The sequence below is a fragment of the Magnolia sinica genome, chromosome 17, assembly GCF_029962835.1.
Source record: "Magnolia sinica isolate HGM2019 chromosome 17, MsV1, whole genome shotgun sequence".
Lineage (NCBI taxonomy): Eukaryota > Viridiplantae > Streptophyta > Magnoliopsida > Magnoliales > Magnoliaceae > Magnolia > Magnolia sinica.
Genome location: NC_080589.1, coordinates 3,096,012 through 3,116,791, shown reverse-complemented (window position 1 = coordinate 3,116,791; position 20,780 = coordinate 3,096,012). Strand labels below are relative to the sequence as shown.

Here is a 20,780-nt window from a genome sequence, read left to right as displayed (position 1 = left end):
ATCTACATGTTGTAGGTCAAATAAACATTACAGTGGGCCCTAGGAGGTTTTTAATGGTAGATATTCGATCACTACTTTTTTCCCATGGTGTGGTCCACCTGAGATTTTGATCTACGTAATTTATGGCATAGGGTATTAAAATGATGTGTAAAAATGGATGGACGGTGTGGATATAACACATAAATCATGGTGGCCCCACATAGCACCGACTACTAGCCACCTAGCTAGTGGCAGCGTCACTAGCCAAACCGCGTCCGGTCCAGGCCAGGAGCTCCAAATGAGTTATCCCACCACCTATGGAAAGATCTGATCAATAACACGTGTTCTCTATTGACACGTGATCAACACGTGACCAATCTCAATCCGACTTCACTGCGTGAAAGGGATCTGGGCTGTTGATTGATGGGGCCCATATCGTGAACATATCCTGACCGAAGGATCAGCCAGCCACTCATCAGGTGGACTTCGAGATCGACAACCACCTGATGAGTTGTTCAGATCTAACACGTGCTATGTAGGAACGTGTGACCGAAGGCCCCTTCATCATCTTACCAACACCTCATCCATCCGGTTCGTGGGACCCACCATGGATGGAGCATGGCCAGAAAATCACACTGATTGGACGATCCTGACCATCTGATCCGGACACTGGACCAGAACTTTTAGCCATCAAATTGATTGCGAGCAACGCAATGCGTAGAGTTGTGCAATCAATCATTCTCCAGCTTCTCTCCATCTACATAGGCCCCACCAATTGGACCGCCAGGATTCCGTGCCCATATACGACTCCCATTTGTAAAAGGGGGATTGATACCGTACGTTCAAGCTGTTTGGGTCCATCCGAGATATGTATGTGGAATCCAAACCGTGAATCTGGTGCGCTTCTTTATATCCACCGTTAAAAAATAAAAAATAAAAACTCAGGAGGGATCATCTGCCAAGCATGTAGAATCACGACTGAAACCTATACACGTACTTGTTTTGGCCCACCTTAGTTTTCGAATAGACTGAGTTTAGGCGTGCCCAACCATCCTGACGGGACTCACTTGATGAATGGGTTGGATGACACGTACACAACACGATGGATCCCAAGTTACATCCGGAAGTGCCTGTGGTTGGCAGCCCCCTACCCAATGTCCAATGATTGCACTCTTTGGTGTGGCCCACCTGACTTATGGATCGGTCTAGATTTTGGGATACAAGCTCAAAATCGGGTGTCATATCTAATGGACGTGTTGGATGACACGGGAGCGGATTAGTTGTTACCCGGCCACCTCGATGTATTTGTTGAATATCCATGGGTACATTTGTTTTTTTGTCTTATTTTAGAGGGCAGTCCCAAGCCATACGAAAATTCAAATCTCAGGCCGTATTGAAAATTCGAATCTCAAGTAAAGTATGTTACTGCACTGATTTATATATTTTTTTTCGTCATTTATATATGTTTGTTTGTCGGTGAGTTGATGGACTCTTAATAGCTATAGACTAAAGATATATAAAGAAATAAACCATTAAGGAAATGAAAAATAGATAAATTGAGGTACTTTGGTAATTCAAAACTTAAATTTAAAATATTCTTAACATCTAGATGATTATGTTTTAATAGATAAATTTTTGATTGATCATTCCATAGTTTTACAAGTCTAAATTTGAACATTATAAGATAAGTTTAGAGAGAGTCAGAACTGTTGTAAAACATATATCTTAAACTAGCAAGCTTGCTAGTATTGTTGAGCGAAGCTCAATTGATCAGTGGACGGACTGATCCATCGACGAAGTTGAAATTGTAAAACAAATGTTTACCTGGAAGCCATTTTGGTCGATCGATGGATATGCCTAGCACAATCGATCGATAGTATTCCAGAACGTCCAGTGAGCTATTTGATTAAATCCATGGACATTCAATTGATTAAGGAATTCAATCGAGTTCGATTGATCGAAGGCTCGTATTAATCGATCAACAGCAGCAAAAAAGTAGCAATTATAGAACTGTTGTAGCTCATTTTCTATATAAACTAGCTTCAAATCTTTTTAGAGATGATGATTTTGAGTGAGTTAGAAGTCTTATTATGTTCAAATACTTTCCAATACTTCTAAGCTCTCGTCCAATTAAGTTTAAGTCTTTTTCTTAAGCATATCAATCTTCATACTATACTCATGTCATATCTAAGTTGAGCCCTACACACCTAGATGTAAAATCTAACCCACTGATAATGCTTAAATAATATAATAATATTAAGGAAAAAAACTTTCATAGACAAATGATTTCTAGATTCAGGGGATGATGAATTTTTGTGGTGAGACTCATGATCCATCATTCTTATATTGATTTAGGTCAGATTTGTCTAATCTTAGTTCCACCATAATAGTTTCCATCAACACTGGAACATATGCCAAATACACACACACACATATATATAGAGAGAGAGAGAGTCATGCTCACCTGCGCACCTTTGCACACGTGTCATGGGTGTCTAATATGAACGGTCCATGTGATGTGGAATTCCATGAAACCCCATGTGACAAATTTTCACCTTGATCTAAAATTCTGGTGGGCCATAGCAAAGAGAAATGCAAATCAAAGGAGGAAACTGTTTTAATTTTTCATGGCCCATCAAAGTTTTAGATCAAAGTAAAACTTGGGCCTGGGGGGTGGATCCACATTATATATGATGGGTTCTCAAAAATTTCCAGTTCCTTGCGAACTAGTGCACAGGTGAGCATTTCCATATCCAATTAATTTGTGATCATCAAGGCCCATCATATTTGACAATTTGGGTCCATGATCACATATTATTTTTATTATCTATAGTTTCAAATTAATCAAATATGAGAATTACATCTTATAAACTGTCATATTACTAATAAATAAATAAAAGTAGTGCTTTTTTATAGTTGTGAGGCCCATTATTGATAGTAATTTACATCTAATGATCCATCGTACCCTAATATGACAGTGGGACAAATCTGTCTACTCCACAGCAGAGTGTGTGCCCTTATCAGAAGCGAGGGAGGTACATCCACATGTGGAAACATGGGATGTTCACGTCTCTACCCAATGGATGAGGTACAACAAATCTCTCTCATTCATGTGTAGAGTCCGTCATGTAGGTATTGTACTCAATATCCGGCCTTGATAAGGTGGATGTTTGGGCCACCCTCAGTTTATGGCCCACTATTCTTATTGAAATTATGATTAGACTATTTGCTCAAAATTCTCCAGAATTTGAGACATACCTCTATTTGATGGAAATAAAGTGATTGGATGGACTAGATTTGGAGTGGGGATTTGAGTTTCACCTAGATCTATGTTTTTTGCAAAGAGACATTTGTCACGCGCACAAGGGAGGTGTGCCAGTCCTGTTTTTAAGAGTTTTCATCGGTTTCCATTTTAATTTCTTACCACCACGATATCTCTGGGAGAAATTTACAACTGTGCGACCCATTTATGGCCCATTTATCTTTTTTAAGTCCAGTTCTTTATATGTTTGTAGCAGATGATGAAAACCCTGGCAAACTTCCGCACTTACAGATTTAAAAAAAAAATCTTGTTTCGTGCGCCGACAACTGTGGAGCTAGGATCACCGATCGTTACCGCTGCTAACATAAGCAGCAGTTTTTTAAACCTTATTTCAATAAATACTGTCCGTTAAATTCAAGGATACTGATGAGAAGGAAATCATGGATTAGATAATTCTTTATATGTGTATATTTTCCGCAAGATGAAGGGGCTGAGGGTTTTGCGATGATGGTGATAGGATGGCGGCTAGGGTTTTTTCAAACCTTGTTGGAGAAGAGAGGCGACTGAAGTTTTGGAAGTTGAACATGGGGATGCAGCTGCTCTGTTTCAAAAAAAAAAACTAGGGGTTAAGTCCAGTTCTTTTTACCTCTCAAGATTAAGCCCCAGTTGTACGGATGACTTGCCAAAGGTCGAAAATGCCCCCTACTTTTTCCTTCAAGCGGATCGGTGTGCTTGAAGACGAGCGCCGACGCTCCTCGAACTCCGAGTTGTACGAACGGTTCAAAAAGATATCAAAGTTACATGAGGCGCACAGTCATGTATTTATTATATCAACCACGTTCATCCAGATTTCGAGATCATTTCGGAGCATTATCAAAAAAAAAAATCATATCCAAAGATCAACTAGACCACACCACAAAGAGCAGCGGGAAAATTGATTTTTACCTTTAAAAATTTTGAAGGGCCCACCATAACATTTATTTTCCATCCGATGCATTCATGAAGTCACAGAGACCTGGATGAAGAGGAAAAACAAATTTCATGATGATCCAGAACTACTATGATGCCTAAAAGGGTTCCAATGGTAGACGTTCAATCCTCTATTACCTTTTACAGTGTGGTCCACTTGATAGCAAGATCCGTCTTACTTTTTGTCTCAAGCCTTAATAAGAGTTCACCAAATAGATGGATGGTTTGGATATAACACATACCTTATAATAGGACCCACAAAATGTGATGGAGATTACAACGGTGAAAAAAAAGCTGGGAACCTATAGCTACGGTGTTTTCTATGGCTATGGATTATAACTGCCACGCCCCTGCTTTTTCAATATGTCCTTTGATATATATCAAAGGTCTTTCTATATGTACTTCGATATATATATCGAAGGTCTTTCGATATGATCGAAAAAGTTCTAGAATTGTCCAGCGAGTTCGCCTCAAAAATCATGCAATTTTCGATACATATCAAAGAGTATTCAATATATATCGAAGGTGATTTTCCCTATGGCTACGAATTATAACCATAGCCATAATTGTAATCCATTGTAATCTGTGCATTTTTATTTTTATATTTTATATGGAGAACTTTATTCTACCTACATTTTTCTCTAATACATATTGATATAAATATGTATATATAAGCATATTAAATTTTTTTTCTCCTTTTTCATTTATTTCTTTATTCATTTAATAAGAATATCTTCTAAACCACAAATTAGTTACTTGACGTACCATATATGAATTTGGGGTAGGAGAAGCTACTTTAACCAACCAACCTCGTTATTTTTCAATATTCCATCAGGTCAATGGTCAAAAATCTATTTCATTCACTTCGCGGTCAATTTCAACCAGTGCGCGATCAATTTCATTCATTTCATTTACTTCACGATCATTTGCATTCATTTAACGATCAATCCCGGCGATTTCCCTTCACTTCACGGTCAATTCCATGCATTTCATGGTCAATTCCCTTCACTTCATGGTCAATTCCGTGCATTTCACGGTCAATTCCCTTCATTTCACGGTCAATTCTATGCATTTCACGGTCAATTCCAGCGATTCCCCTTAACTTCACGGTCAATTCCATGCATTTCACGGTCAATTTTGGTGATTCCCCTTAACTTCATAGTCAATTCCATGCATTCCATGGTCAATTCCCTTTACTTCACAGTCAATTCAATGCATTTCATGGTCAATTCCTGTAACGAAATCGGGGGTCGCGCATACGCTCAACTCCCGAGTTCCCGAGAGTCACTTTTAACAGATATTCATTAATATGCATTTAATCCGTTTTAGTCGCGCAGTCTGAAATTTCCTGGAACATGAAATATAATCACACCAGTCTACTGAAAATGAAAGAGATCTATCATATACACAGGTCCAAAATAGCAGTCTCAATCATGCCCCTCAAGCCGATGGAGAGCCGTCCATCAACTGGAAATAAGATAGCTCATTCTCCTCGTCGAAGATCGCCTCGTCAGGCTCCTCCAGTCCTGAGTCACCTGCATCTATGAACGAGTCCGATTGGTGTTTTAAAACACCGTCCCAGAGTGGGAGTGAGTGATCAACTCAGTGGATGCTATTAGTCTCAAGTTATAACAGACATCAATTATAATATGATCTTAATGAAAAGTAGTCAATCATAACATCTAACTAATCTTATAAATGCGTATGCGTGTAGGATGACATGATGCATGCCCTCGCCACAACGCTCCCTCGAGCGACTCCATCTAACGATCGCGTATGACAACACTCCCTCAGAGCGACCTTGACTGCCGAGTCGCCACCCTAACTAATGCGATGCAATGCGATTGTGTTAACCGAGTTATTAGTTAAGTCCTTTCATCCAGCAGGTTGGGGATTCTGATGCACCCCACGTATCAATGCCCTAAACTGGTTGTGAGGCCAAGACCCCCCAACGTGTGAGGCCGAGACCCCGCGGTCCGTAATCCCGTCGGGTTCCTCATCCCCGACTTCAAGCACATGAGAGTGCCGAGAGAAAGGAATCGCTCGCGGTCACTACAGGGACGCGCGGTACCCTAGCATAAGCTGACAGATCAGACATAGTGTCTCATTCCACCATGTCCGGCTCACGAGACTGTGGACTAGTGTCAAGTGGGTTATTAATGGGCTACAATGGTTGTAGGGTGGATCAGGTTCCATACATATGTGAGCAACATGGTTAACAATCACGATTGACCAGTGAGTAGGCTAGACCGCACGAGTCAAGCGAGCGCGCGACGGACGACATCGAGCGCAAGAGGCCCATGTAGTCAAACTACTGCTGCCCATGCACACCCGCCCAAACCCATGGGTTTAGCCTTAGGGTAGCCCTACCAATGGGGCTACCGTCTCTCCTCATATTTCCTAACCAACCCAAGGGTTTGAAAACGGTTCATAATATGTCAGCATCAAGGTTATCAACAAGCATAACAGTATCATGTTCACATATATCTCAACATATGATTCAAACACTCCTAACGAGCAAGGTACAACATCATGATTAATGTGCAAGTGAGTAGTGTGGATTAGGGAGGAAGTTAAGCACTTCATACACCTCAAGGGATCAAATACACATGAGCAATGAATCCTACACACTAGGAAGCAAACACAAATGAGAGAAATCAACTAAACATGAGCATGAAGTTTTCCATATACCAAATCATGTGAGAGGCAATATCAATCATTAAAGAGCACCAAACATGCAAATCCATGCAATTCCAACAACATGTCATTCCTAGGTTTCCTCTAGAATCTTCAATACAACATTCCACACAAACAAAATCATTAAACTCCTACTATAATTGGTGCTAGGCCACCTAAGGATAATAGTCCGCACCTATGGGTTGTTGGAGATTCGAAAAACGCCCTAGGAAAGAGGGCTTTCGGGTCGATCGGCCGGAATCCCTAAAACAAGCTCTTGCATGTTAGAATTTCAAGCCAATCCCATCTTTCTACATGGATATCAAGAAGAATAGGTGAAAGATCTTACCTAGGCAACCCACGGATGATTATTGAGGTTAAGGAGGAGAGTTTTTTTCCTTGTAAGAGAGGTAAGGAGTTGGAAAGGTTGACTCTCTTGGGCCTTACTTCGATCTAGGGTCCACCTTGTATCTCCTTCTCTCACACTATCTTCTCCTCTTAGCTCATTTGCTCTCTTTCTCTCTTGGTGGTTGTGGCAAATGAGAGAGAGTTGTGAGAGTTAGGGTTTGTTCCCTAGACTTGGGCCCTTTGGCCTTAAGTTTTCTCAAATTCTCAAAATAGCCTACTAGGACTCACTTTTTGGAGTTGGAGTGGCCCTAACACTCCTTTGGCCACCAAATTTGGTTGGTAGGTGCCTTATGGCCCAATGAGGGGCCATATAAAGTTTGAGAACAAATAGATGAACGGTTATGGGGTTTGAGTCAAGAGTTCTGATCTTTAAATGGCCCTATGGGGTCCATTCTGGTGATTGGAATGGTTCTGGTGGCCCTCTGGCTATGAAATTCATATGATAGTTGCTTCATGGCTCGATGAAGGGCCTTGCAAAATTTAGGGATGATTGGATCTGGAGTTTGGTCGCACGGGCCCAATTTACGATCAACGGTCACCGTTCCACGACTGGGTCCCAGAGTTTGTGGATGGGTGTAGAAAAATTCATTAGACCTCCACCATAAATGTAGAAGAGATCCGACGGTTGGATAGTCTGGTATCTCAGTTTCATTTGCAAGCGCCAGATTCCGGTCCTGGCATTGGTGAGGTGCATTTAGTCAGTGTCAGATCCCACTTCTGGATGTCCACTTGGTCCGTGATCCGCGATGGTCCACAAGCCCAGTGAGTTCTATGGTTTCCTAAATTTTTAAATTTTTCTGACCTTCCCTCGTCGCGGTATACCCCACACGGGCTGTTGCTAAGCTTAAATGGTCATTCGGCTTGGCGGCCCGCACTTGGTTTTGTCATGGCCCGTCTGGTTTATTCAAATGGGCTAATCTTAGGTTAATTAGCTTGTGGTACCCCACCGCAAATGGTTTAAACGAATGGTCTTGTGGAAGATCCTACGTGGACGCCCTAGGACACTGTGCTGATTGGACGGGATGTTACAATTCCCTTCATTTCTTGGTCAATTCCATGCATTTCACAGTCAATTCCGGCGATTCCCCTTCACTTCACGTTCATTTTCATGCATTTCGCGGTCAATTCCCTTTACTTCACGGTCAATTTAATGCATTTTACGGTCAATTTGCTTCATTTCATGATCAATTCCATGCATTTCATAGTCAATTCCGGCAATTCCCCTTCACTTCACGGTCAATTTCATGCATTTCACGGTCAATTCCCTTTACTTTACGGTCAATTCAATGCATTTCACAGTCAATTCCCTTCATTTCACTGTCAATTCCATGCATTTCACGGTCAATTTCGGCGATCCCCCTTTACTTCACGGTCAATTCAATGCATTTCACGGTCACTTCCCTTCAGTTAACGGTTAATTCCATGCATTTCACAATTAATTCTGATGATTCCCCTTCACTTCACGGTCAATTCTATGCATTTCACGGTCAATTCCCTTCATTTCACGGTCAATTCAATGCATTTCACGGTCAATTCCCTTCATTTCACGGTCAATTCCAGCGATTCCCCTTCACTTCACGGTCAATTCCATGCATTTCACGGTCAATTCCCTTTATTTCACGGTCAATTCAATGCATTTCATGGTCAATTCCGGCGATTCCCCTTCACTTCACGGTCAATTCCATGCATTTCACGGTCAATTCAATGCATTTCACGGTCAATTTCCTTCATTTCACGGTTAATTCCATGCATTTCACGATCAATTCCGGCGATTCCCCTCCACTTCACGGTCAATTCCCTTTACTTCATAGTCAATTCAATGCATTTTACGGTCAATTCCCTTCATTTCATGGTCAATTCCGACGATTCCTCATCACTTCACGGTCTATTCCATGCATTTCACAGTCAATTCCCTTTACTTCACGGTCTATTCAGTGCATTTCACGGTCAATTCCCTTCACTTCATGGGCATTTCAATGCATTTCACGGTCAATTCCATACATTTCACAGCTAAAGTGAAGGGAATTGACCATGAAATGCATGGGAGTGAAGGGGAATCGGCAGAATTGACCATGAAATGCATTGAATTGACCGTGAAGTAAAGGGAATTGACCTTAAAATGCACAGAATTGACCATGAAGTGAAGGGGAATCGTCGGAATTGACCGTGAAATGAAGGGAATTGACCGTGAAATACATTGAATGGAGCGTGAAGTAAAGGAAATTGATTGTGAAATGCATGGAATTGATCGTGAAGTGAAGGGGAATCGCCGGAATTGACCGTGAAATGCATGGAATTAACCGTGAAATGAAGGGAATTGACCGTGAAATGCATTGAATTGACCGTGAAGTAAAAGGAATTGACCGTGAAATGCATTGAATTGACCGTGAACTTAAGGGAATTGACCATGAAATGCACGGAATTGATCGTGAAGTGAAGCGGAATTGCCAGAATTGACCGTGAAGTAAAGGGAATTGACCATGAAATGCATAGAATTAACCGTGAAGTGAAGGGGAATCGCCGGAATTGATTGTAAAATGCATGGAATTGACCGTGAAATAAAGGGAATTGATCATGAAATGCATTGAATTAACCGTGAAGTAAAGGGAATTGACCATGAAGTTAAGGGGAATCGCCGGAATTGACCGTGAAATGAAGGGAATTGACTATGAAATGCACAAAATTGACTGTGAAGTGAAGGAAATTGACTATAAAATGCACGGAATTGACTGTGAAATGAAGGAAATGACTGTGAAATGCACGGAATTGACTGTGAAATGAAGGGAATTGACAGTAAAATACATGGAATTGACCATAAAGTGAAGTGGAATCGCCAAGATTGATAGTGAAATGCATGGAATTTAAGATGCCGCATACTTGTATATTAAATCAAACCATCAGTTGTTGATTACTTTAAATTATGTGACCGTACTAATCAATAAATGAAACAGTTTGATTTTCGTCGAAGAAATCTCCATTGTGGGGCCTACTATTTTGAGAGGACTGATGCCCTGCATAAGGATGGAAGGTACCACAAGTTTGAATATTCAGCAGCAATCCTTATATGCTTGAATAATCAAAATTAGATTTGTTTTGGGTCCGATTTGAAAAATCCTATTAAAATTTCATCATTTGTATGATGCAAAATGTTACACGGAAACATTGTACCTTCATTGATAGTGCTCTCTTTGTCGCCAATAAGTCATTAACGTAGAAAATACGATTGATCCAAAAGTGTGGCGGCGACTGTTGAAATGAAGGGATTGCAAACGGCCTGACTCGATGTATGGGTGTAGCCCCACCTAAATATTGAATTTTTAACTAATGGTGTACACCCTGGATGATCATGATCATCAGGCAGGCTACCTAGTCGACTCCAATGCTTTATTGACTTTGCGATCCGGATTGACTCATATGGTCTTGAATTGAGCTGAGACTCAAACTGGATTGAGGGTAAATGGGTTCGACTCACCTGTATACTCTCACATAGCGGGAAATCCGGCCCCGATGGGCTTGAGCAGGTTTCTTTCTTCAAGATTGGGTGTGGCCCATTTTTTGTTTTTGTGTCCCCACGTATATGACGTACCTCCACACACGTGAATTGCCTCTTCTTGCACATGGCGTTTACACGTGGTGTAGTAATGTCATAGTAGGATTGAGTCTCTTCTTCTGTTTTGCGTCTATGAAGTAAATTTTCTTCCTTTGCATCTTATGCATCATTTCTCCTCCTCTTTTTTTTTTAAAATTCCGCGTTTTCTACTTTTCTCCAAGTGTACAAAGAAGGTGTTGTGATGTTTTTGGTGTTAGATCTCGCATACCATCGCGATGATATGCTAGCAATTGTAGCGTGATGCAAACCTACACCGGAAATATCCTACTAAGGAATACAAATTATTTAAAACAGAGCAATCTAGTTTTTGCCTAGTCTAATAAGAAGATAACTTTCAAATCAACTGGGAATACTTCATTAGAAATTATCTCAACAAATGTAATGTTTTATTCTCCACTGATTCATCTAGTTTAAATATTTATTGTCCCATTATTTCTAACATAAATGCTTGAAAAAATCAAGCTTATATAATCATTGGGTGTGTGACATCATAGAAAACAATTAACACCCCTAAAAAAAAAAAAAAAAAAAACCCTCCAAAATCAGACTATATGACGATCAGAAGGTAAGTTTAAATTTAAGATGCCATAAACATATGATCCATGGTTCAAATCAGTGTTTTGTCGGACAGATTAACTTATATCCACAGTTAAGAGTCATATGATCTACTCAATGGTCAAACTTTACCTCAATTTTCGAAAAAAAATAAAATTATACTCATAAAATTTGATTAGAGTATTACATTCGAAATGAATCTATAGTCAAATTTTTGTCTAAATCCCTCATAACACCCATCTTAGTAAATCCCTCTTGGAAAACAACCATCCATTTAGTTATAGGAGATTTTATTATCATCCCACAACCTTGGTCAACTCATCGAGGCATCATATGCAAGGTGGTTGATCGTAAGAGCTGAAGTATCGGCTTTAATGATTGTGAGAGTACAAGAATAGCTGATTGAAGCATGAGAGAGCATTAACCAACAACTTAAACAAAATGCATCAACCAGGCTCGATCCAACAAGCAAGGTTGTCATTTTAGAGTTTATACATTATTTCATTGTATATGATTGAGTGTAAGAGTTTGTGACCCAAACTCAAATAGGTTCTTATGTATGACTTAGGCTCTTATGTAGGGATGAATTTACCAGACATAGATGTGTACATATTAGTTTTCATGGGGAGCCTCCGATATGAGTGTACATAGGATATGGGTGTGTACGTGTTAGTTTCTATGAGAGCCTATAATGGGAGCACAACGTAGGGTCTTAGATTAGGACCGCTAGTTATTGTTGGTTAGCTAATAGAAAATTAACTAAAATTTCTTATGAGAGTCACTGACACAGGTGAAAATGTGTTTCTTCGATACGAGAGTGTACATGTGTCAGGTCCTTTTATATGATTGTAAAGGTTAAAGGTAAACCTATTTTAAAGTCCTAAGATAGTGAATATCAGTATACTTGAGGAGAGTGCGTTCACTGAAAGTAAAGTAGAAAAATCGAACCACTATATATGCTTATATTTGTAATTATCATTTGAGTACAATTCTATTTATTCTTATGTGTTTAATTAGTTAAATTATATGAATACTTGAATTGTATTGTATGCTAGACACTTAACTTGTAAGCATGCATAAACTTATTATCTCTCTTAGACTAGTCATTTCATTAGTACGCCATTTGTATTCTATTTAATTTGACCTACTTTGGCTTAAAAGCTTTACAGTTAATTTACCTTATTAATTTTAATTAATAAATTAAATGATTAGATAAATAATTTTAAATTAGTCATATTTACTCTTTCTAAAGGTTAGTCGTAATTTTAAGTTCTGTTAAACTTTTGCGTGCTTTGTTGTAAACAATTGACGCAATTTTAAATCATACCACTAGAAACAAGGACGAATGATAACTAACATTTTTTTATGGCCCATAAAAGTTTTAGATCAAGCTAATCTTACTCAAGTTCTCTTCACATTACCAACAAGTTGGATGGCAAATAAATATTTCAAAAACCTTAGGATGGCCCTTTGGAATTTTTAACGGTGAAGCACCCATCACCACTGTTTTGGGGCCACAAAAGCTTTGGATCAAGCTGTTCCTTCCATTTTTCCTTCAACCACGTCTTCTTGACATCATGACAAGTAAACATTTCGAAAGCCTTACACGATGTTTTAACGGTGAAGCACTCAATCACTACTGTTTCTGTGGTGGGGTTCACCTGAAATATGGATCTGCTTAATTTTTTGAACCACATCCTAAAATGGGCCGGAGAAATGGTTGGACGGCGTGGATATTAAAATAAAAATAAAAATCATCAAGATGGGTCCCATCGTAACACCTAATCATATACACAGACACACACACACACACACACACACACGGAAACGCTCACCTGCGAACTAGTTCATACGTACTACATACGAACTTTTTTGAGAATCCATCAGACGTGATGTGGATCCAAAATCTGAACCGTTCATGTGAAGAAGCACCTCGTGAAACCCCCCGAACCCAAGTTTTACTTTGATCTAAAACTTTGATGGCCCATAAAAAATGAAAACAGTTTCCTTCCTTGATTTGCATTTCTCTCCTAAAATGGGCCGGAGAAATGGTTGGACGGCGTGGATATTAAAATAAAAATAAAAATCATCAAGATGGGTCCCATCGTAACACCTAATCATCACCCGGATGACAAGCACATCAAGGGCCATTTCCTCCTTTAAAACGGGAATGGACCATCACAATATCCAACTCGATTTCTATTCTCACTAATTAACATCAAATGGCCAAACCGCCCGTCACTTTCGTTATGAACCGCACTACCGTACCTCGCATAGGTACAAAAAGGCAACCTCGCTTAGGTACTCGTGCTAACTGAACTCCACATGGGTTCAACTTTCATGAGATCCACTCCGTCCATCGGGTACAATGTCTCATCTTATCCATGGATCTCAAAAATCATGATGATCCAAAACCCAAATTAACCATACCATAGGAAAAAGGTTGGACGGGAAGTTCACCATTAGTATTTTCATGTCCGATAGTGTTGTTTATAGATCATCCAATCCATTCATCATCTCTACCTTATCAGGATGAAAGTATCGCCCAAAAATCATACTGCTCCAAAAGTCAGTGGCCCATACCTCGAGAATTTATATTTTTTTCTGTATAATTTAAACTGGATGATGTTGAATCTGCCTCATTTTTAGTAAAAAGGCCAAGATAGTGATGGTCCACTGAATGGACAGTCAGATTTAATACAAGTTAAGTTGTTTTCCCACGTCAAAGAGACGTACCTACATGAGGTACGTACACGAGGTACGCAAGAGTTCTGCTTTCGTGTTGTGTGGAGAAAACAGCAGCCAGCAAGCGAGCCCCGAAGTAGGTGAGACCGACTCTCCTTCATCTTCTCCGTTAAATGATGGTGGCAAGAGAGAACGCCTTTCTCATAACTCGATTCTCCAACCCGGTCCGACTCAGTACCGAGTCAAAACCTCGACTCAGAGACCGAGTCTTTTCGTTCTCTCCAAAGCCACGAGAAGAAGAAGAGAGATGATGGCAGAGTCGAGTAAAGCTAAGATCGCTTACGTCGAAATCAACAACCTCAGATTCACCTATCCAGGAATCGATGGCTACCCTCCGCCCGGATCCTCTCCTCTGATCGATGCTTTCTGCCTCTCCCTTGATTCCGGAGACCGGTGTCTCCTCGTCGGATCCAACGGCGCAGGTTTGATCTCGAATTGTTGCATATCTGAGAATGTTTCATCTCGTCCGTCGATATTTATATGGTGACGTTGTGGATTTTCAGGGAAGACGACGATTCTGAAGATATTGGGAGGGAAGCACATGGTGGACCCCACCATGGTTAGGGTCCTGGGGAGATCGGCTTTCCACGATACCGGATTGACGTCTTCCGGCGATCTCTGTTATTTGGGTGGAGAGGTTTGCTTTTAGGGCTCTCTCTCTCTCTCTCTCTCTCTCTCTCTCTCTCTCTCTCTCTCTCTCTCTCTCTGTGTGTGTGTGTGTGTGTGTGTGTGTGTGTGTGTGTCTGTCTGTCTGTCTGTCTGTCTGTCTGTCTCTCTCTCTTCTTTGTTAAAATGCTAACATACGCAGAGGGTGTCAATTTGCTTAAACAGTTCCCTTAGAAACCTGTGGTTAGTCAAGATGTTGTTGAATTTTGGAGTTCTCTAGTGGCTTTTGTTTTTTCCTATTTAAGCTAACTTGAACCTGGGGTGTGATGGGCTTATCCTACACTTATGAAATAACTTTATTAGTTGGGTATTGTTGAATTGTGGAGATACTGCGATATGATGGAAGTGTATAGATTGAAAGGAAGTTATGGTTTATCTTATTGAATTCTCGTGTGCTTAGGTTAGATGAGTGCTTTTGATGGACCTGATTCTGGTTTGGTTTGGGTCAATTTGGCAAAATTTCTCGCATTTTTTGTTGCGAGTTTTAGATCATATACTCGAATTGTGCAATGTTACATTTTTTTTTTATTGTGTCATGAGTCATGACTAACACTCGAGTATTTGATTGGTTGATTACATTGACCCCACAAACTGTGATTTCAAGCCTTATTTTTTCGGTGATCCAATTCCAAACTGTTTGTATGATGGGCCCATCACGGATGGGAGACACCCCAGGATCTCCCTTTTCAGATTATCTTAACCATGCCAGTGGGTTAATGTGGACCATCAGCTGTAACTGGCCATTTGCAAGCAACGAGTGGGATGGCTGGGATCATCTGATGGGCAAAGGAATGGAAACATGCTTCTTCCCATGATGGGGCCCATCAGGTGGATTGCCTAGATTATGAAAGGCGAGCCACTTTTGTACCATTGCATTCATGCTGACTTCGAAAGGACAGTCACTGCAGGCAAATACAAAAGCATTTCTGAAATTTCTTGGCAGTCTAGTGTCCCATTTGGCGGTATCTAAACACCAATGGATTTTCCAAACGATTCCCAACTTAGCTTTGACTATGGTTACTTTTATTTAGATGGAGTGTTGCGGGCTTTCAAGCTTTTGGTTTTGAACCTATCAGCTTTCTGTTTTTTGTATTTGGATAACAGTTTTCTGTTTATAAGCATTTCTAAGCAGTGTTATGTTTTATGCAGTGGAGACGGGATGTCGCTTTTGCTGGTTTTGAGGTTCCGATACAGATGGACATTTCTGCTGAGAAAATGATTTCTGGAGTTTCTGGCATTGATCCAAAGAGGAGGGATGAGCTGATAAAGGTATGATAATGCTTCTTTTGAACAAAGATACTCATTGATGTTTAGATTGTGTGGTAAGCTCCTCTTGTAGGTGTGGCATACATATATGTAATTCCATGTGCTTCTGTTCGTGGGTGTATACAGATGTACATGTGGATGTTTGCTCATGCATTAATGTGTAGTCATCTGCTAGACCCTTATTATCACATTGTTGACCTTTGCATGGAAGTTTATGAACCACCCAAACAGGCAATGTTCTTCAGAAATATATTCATCTATGGATGCTTCTGCCTGATGTTCAGATTTTTGGATTAAACTTGGAAATGGGTCTTTTCTATTGCAATGTTCAATTTGGATAAGTCAATGAAGGTGGATCCAAGACAAAAGTTTCTAGGTTAAGGTTAACAAAAGTTCTAAGTTAAGCATAACATACAAATCGACATGTGGGGCCCACTGTGATTTTTTTAATGATATCCAATACGTCCATCATTTGAACACCCTAATTTTCTGCTTGGTGCTAAAATCAGGCTAACTCATGTGGGGCCCAACAAAGAGAACAATTGGGATGGCAACTGTGAGTGGGGCTGACCATGTTTTGTATGTGTGATCTAATCTATTCAGAAGATGCATCTGACCAGGAAGAATGCACGTCCACGATATCAGGCCATTCCAAAACTCAGGTTGACACAAAACATCATTGTCGAAGTTTTAGGCATATTTAACATAGTGTGGCCCGCCTGAGTTTTGGATTGGTCTGATTTTTAGGATCCAAGGAGAATGGGAGTGGGTGCATATGATGGAAGGATTGGATGTCATGAAATCATCATGTTGGGACACATTGGTTTGTACATTAAGCTTAACGTAGAATTTTTTGAAAACCCCTACGTCGGAAATATGGAAGTTCAGAGCTCCTCCAAAGGTGGCGGCTTTTCGTTGGTTAGTAGGGAGGAAAGGAGTCCTCATAATTGATAATCTCCAGAAGCATGGAATGACCCTTCCGAATGTGTGCCTTTTTTGCCACAAGCACGCTGAGTCGGTGGATCATTTATTCATGCATTGCAGTTTCTCTTTGGCTATTTGGAACAAGGTCCTGGCTCTTGCTTTGGTAGTGTGGGTCATACCACATTTAATCGAGGATCTCCTTCCGGCTTGGCATGGCGAGGCGAGGATGAGGGAAAGCTTGGGAAGAAGAAGTGGTGTAAAGCATTGCTAGCGGTGTTGTGGTCCATCCGGGCTAAAAGGAACGATCGTTGCTTCCGTAATAGAGGAAACTCGGGAGGCAGGTTTTTTTTTTAAAAATTATTTAGGGTTACCCAATTTTGAGGGACTGGGCCCCTTAGCTAGTTGTGGGGTTTTCTCCCCAGCGTAGGCGCTGACTGTTGTTGTACTTTAGTTGTAGGTTTTTTCTAGTTTATGTAGGTTTGTTTGTTTTCTTTGTTTCTGGCTTCCTTTCTTGTGTTTAATAAAAATTTCTCCTTTCAAGAAAAAAAGTAGAATTTTTTTTTATTGGATTGGGCCTCTAGGTCAACTAAGAACTCCTGAATTTTACAAGAAGTTGGCAAAAATCAATGCTGGAGCCAATTGATAAAAAAGTTACAAATTGAGTTGGACTCACTTCAGCTAGCCCAACCAGGGCAATTTGAGTTGATCTTCTGAGTTAGCTGGTTTTTTAACATCGTTTTTGCACTGCTTGTCAGCTATACTGTACCTTATCTGATTATCCAAATGCTGACCTTTTGAAGTCTCGTAACGATTTGTGAATCTTTTAAGACTATTAATCTATCTCTTGGTTATCGGTAGCTCAGGTTTTGGACATTGATCTATCATGGCGAATGCACAAGTCGTCAGATGGTCAGAGAAGAAGAGTGCAGATATGTATGGGCCTCCTCAAGCCATTTAAGGTTATTCCTCTCTCTCAAGAAATGTAAATTCTCCATATAATCATCAACATCTTAAGACATTGTCTTGATCAGATATACACTTGCCTTTTTTCTTTACCTTTGCTGTAGGTTCTTCTTATTGATGAGATCACTGTTGACCTAGACGTGCTGGCAAGGGCTGACCTTTTGAAGTTTCTTCGAAAGGAATGCGAGGAGCGAGGTGCAACTATCATATATGCAACTCATATATTTGATGGTCTTGATGACTGGCCATCACATATTGTATGTCAATTTCTGTCTCTGTGCTTTACACGCTGTGCTTTTACAGATACTTGCTTTTGTTCATGCAACTTCCATGTTAACAGGTTTATGTTGCTCAAGGGAAGTTGCAATTAGCATTGCCAATGGAGAAAGTTAAGGAAATTAGTAATCTGTCACTGATGGTGAGTCTCTTCTCTTCTCCTAAAACAGTTTCATCAGTCAAATGATTGTAAGTTTAAATCTGATTCGATTTTGCATAACATAACCACACTGCATTAGAATATAACATATTTAATCTTTCGTTAACTGCCAGACACAAAAAAAAAATTCCCTCCTATTTTTCTGTGATAGCCAGATGGAGATTTGAAGTCTTTGCTATGGCTTCTATTTGGTATTTACAGTTTTACACGAGTGGTTCCGTGAACTTGGTGTCTTGCACTCAAAAGTTATGGTTATCAGAGCGATACTCAAAAAGTATATAGAAATGAAATTCTCAGTGATAGTTATTGGGCTCTTTGGATTCATGCAAAGTTGTGTTGCGATTAACTCTCCATGGCATGCTGTCTAGGCTAGCTGTCATGGAAATGCTGTTGCCGACTAGATGTTCTGTCTTGTGTTTGTCAAACACCCTTGAACAAGGACTGGATTTGATTGACACTTGTGGGGAACTTAAAAGATTGGTTGGTGGCACATTTACACATGTGCATGTGCACATTTGACACGTGCCACATTTTTAGTATTTGAAGATTGATGGTGGCACATATGCACGCATGGGATGCTTGAACTTGGACGGTCGCACACGTAGCACATTGGAACATGTCATGCACATGCATGGATAAGTGCGATCATCATGTGCCCTAAAACCATAAAGGTGTCATTGACAAGCAATTCCACCTCTTTACCAAAGACACCTAATCCACAGTCTAACAGTCATGCATTTAGGATTACTTTTCTAGAAGTGCATTGGTTCTCATGCACAAGGGAGTTGAAAAACCATGGGCATGTATGATTGTCCATGACTACTAGTCAGGACATAACCTTGTCCAAATCCAAACAGCCCCTATATGGCATTTTCTGTGTGTGTGTGTGTGTGTGTGTGTGTGTGTGTGTGTGTGTGAAAATTTCAACGTGTATCAGTTTCTGCACATGTAACTGGGTATTGATAGATGCAATATAAATGATAGCTCATACAAGTATGAAACAGGGAAAGGTACTCCAATGGATATAAAACCATACAACTTTTTTTGGGACCATCCCTTCAATTGCATAAGGTGTCTGATTGATAGCTGCTTTGGATTGTAGAGAACGGTGGAGGGTTGGCTGAGGAAAGAGAGGGATGAGGAGAGGAAGAGAAGAAACGAGAGGAAGGCGAGCGGTCTATCAGAATACGAAAAGCGGATCGAAGGCAGTCGGGCAACGGGAGACCCTGCACGAAGTGCCGTTCGAGTTATGAACAATGGTTGGGCTGCCGGTAGACTGCACTCTACAGTAGCAGGAGAGGAAAACTTCTTTTTCAGTTCAAATAGTGTTCTGAGACAGTAATACCGCAGATTCTGCATGTTATATTATTTGATCATATCTTTCCATCTTTCAAAAAAAAAAAAAAAATGATCATATCTTTCCATTATTCTGTGTATTGAGGAAAAAATAATAATAATGAGCATTCTGGGTGAGGGAAAGCTGCTCCAGAATTTGAGCTGGGGCTTTCAAAATTCAAACTCATCAAGTTGAAGACCAGTGCATTTGTTTGTATGCTAAAAACTAGATTGAATGGAACTAGTTTTTTCCTCGACTTCGATGTCAACATAACAAGGTTTGCTTTTTTATTTTTCGTTCACACATGGGAGGGGGAGGGATTTATATATTCTTGCCAACACCCTATGTGGCTCCCGCCCAGTGGTCAGAACCTCCTGCTACTATATGTTCACACCTTTTAAGTGTATCCCTCTTATTTTGTCCTTGCCCAATGTTACCTGGACCACAGCTTGCTCTAGTTTGCCGTATGGGAATGGGTATGCAGTATGCAACTTCCTCTAATATGCAGTGGAGGTGGAAGCATGTGGGCTTCAGTTTATACATTATGCAAATTTGTATAATTGTAATTTATATGTGAAATGATGGATTTTATTATTGTGCATCTTGCATGTTTAGTATTATATTATATGCAGACTATTGCATAAATCCAAGTAGAAATATATGAATGCTAAATACGGAAGTGAATCAGAGCAGGCAGTAGCCCTCAACCTTATGTTACAACAAAATCAACACTCAGATTAAAAATAGCATCAGGATTGCAAATGACCCATAAACGAGCTCAGGTGATTCGGAACTGAAAACTTGGGGATTTGGCAATTTAGGTAACATTCTAAAGCATGAGGCAGAGAGTGGCATCTTCTGTGGTGAAAAATCCCAAAAAAAATTGGAGAGATCCCTTCTTCAGTCCCTTCTCCAGTTAGACAGTGGGAGAGGTCTTCTCTCTCACATGGCAGGAAGTGGCCTCTTTCTCGGTGAAGAATCCCAA

At 40.2% G+C, this 20,780-nt stretch overlaps 1 protein-coding gene across 1 annotated transcript; it reads left to right on the top strand.

Annotated features, from left to right (window-relative positions):
• Positions 1 to 14,184: 14,184 nt before the first annotated feature.
• LOC131230344 (ABC transporter I family member 20) lies at positions 14,185 to 20,051 on the top strand. Its single transcript, XM_058226216.1, has 7 exons — positions 14,185 to 14,626; positions 14,708 to 14,841; positions 16,020 to 16,139; positions 17,924 to 18,019; positions 18,128 to 18,280; positions 18,364 to 18,441; positions 19,562 to 20,051. Exons 1-7 carry the CDS (start codon positions 14,200 to 14,202, stop codon positions 19,799 to 19,801), a joined length of 1,248 nt encoding a protein of 415 aa, XP_058082199.1. The 5' UTR covers positions 14,185 to 14,199; the 3' UTR covers positions 19,802 to 20,051.
• Positions 20,052 to 20,780: the final 729 nt, after the last annotated feature.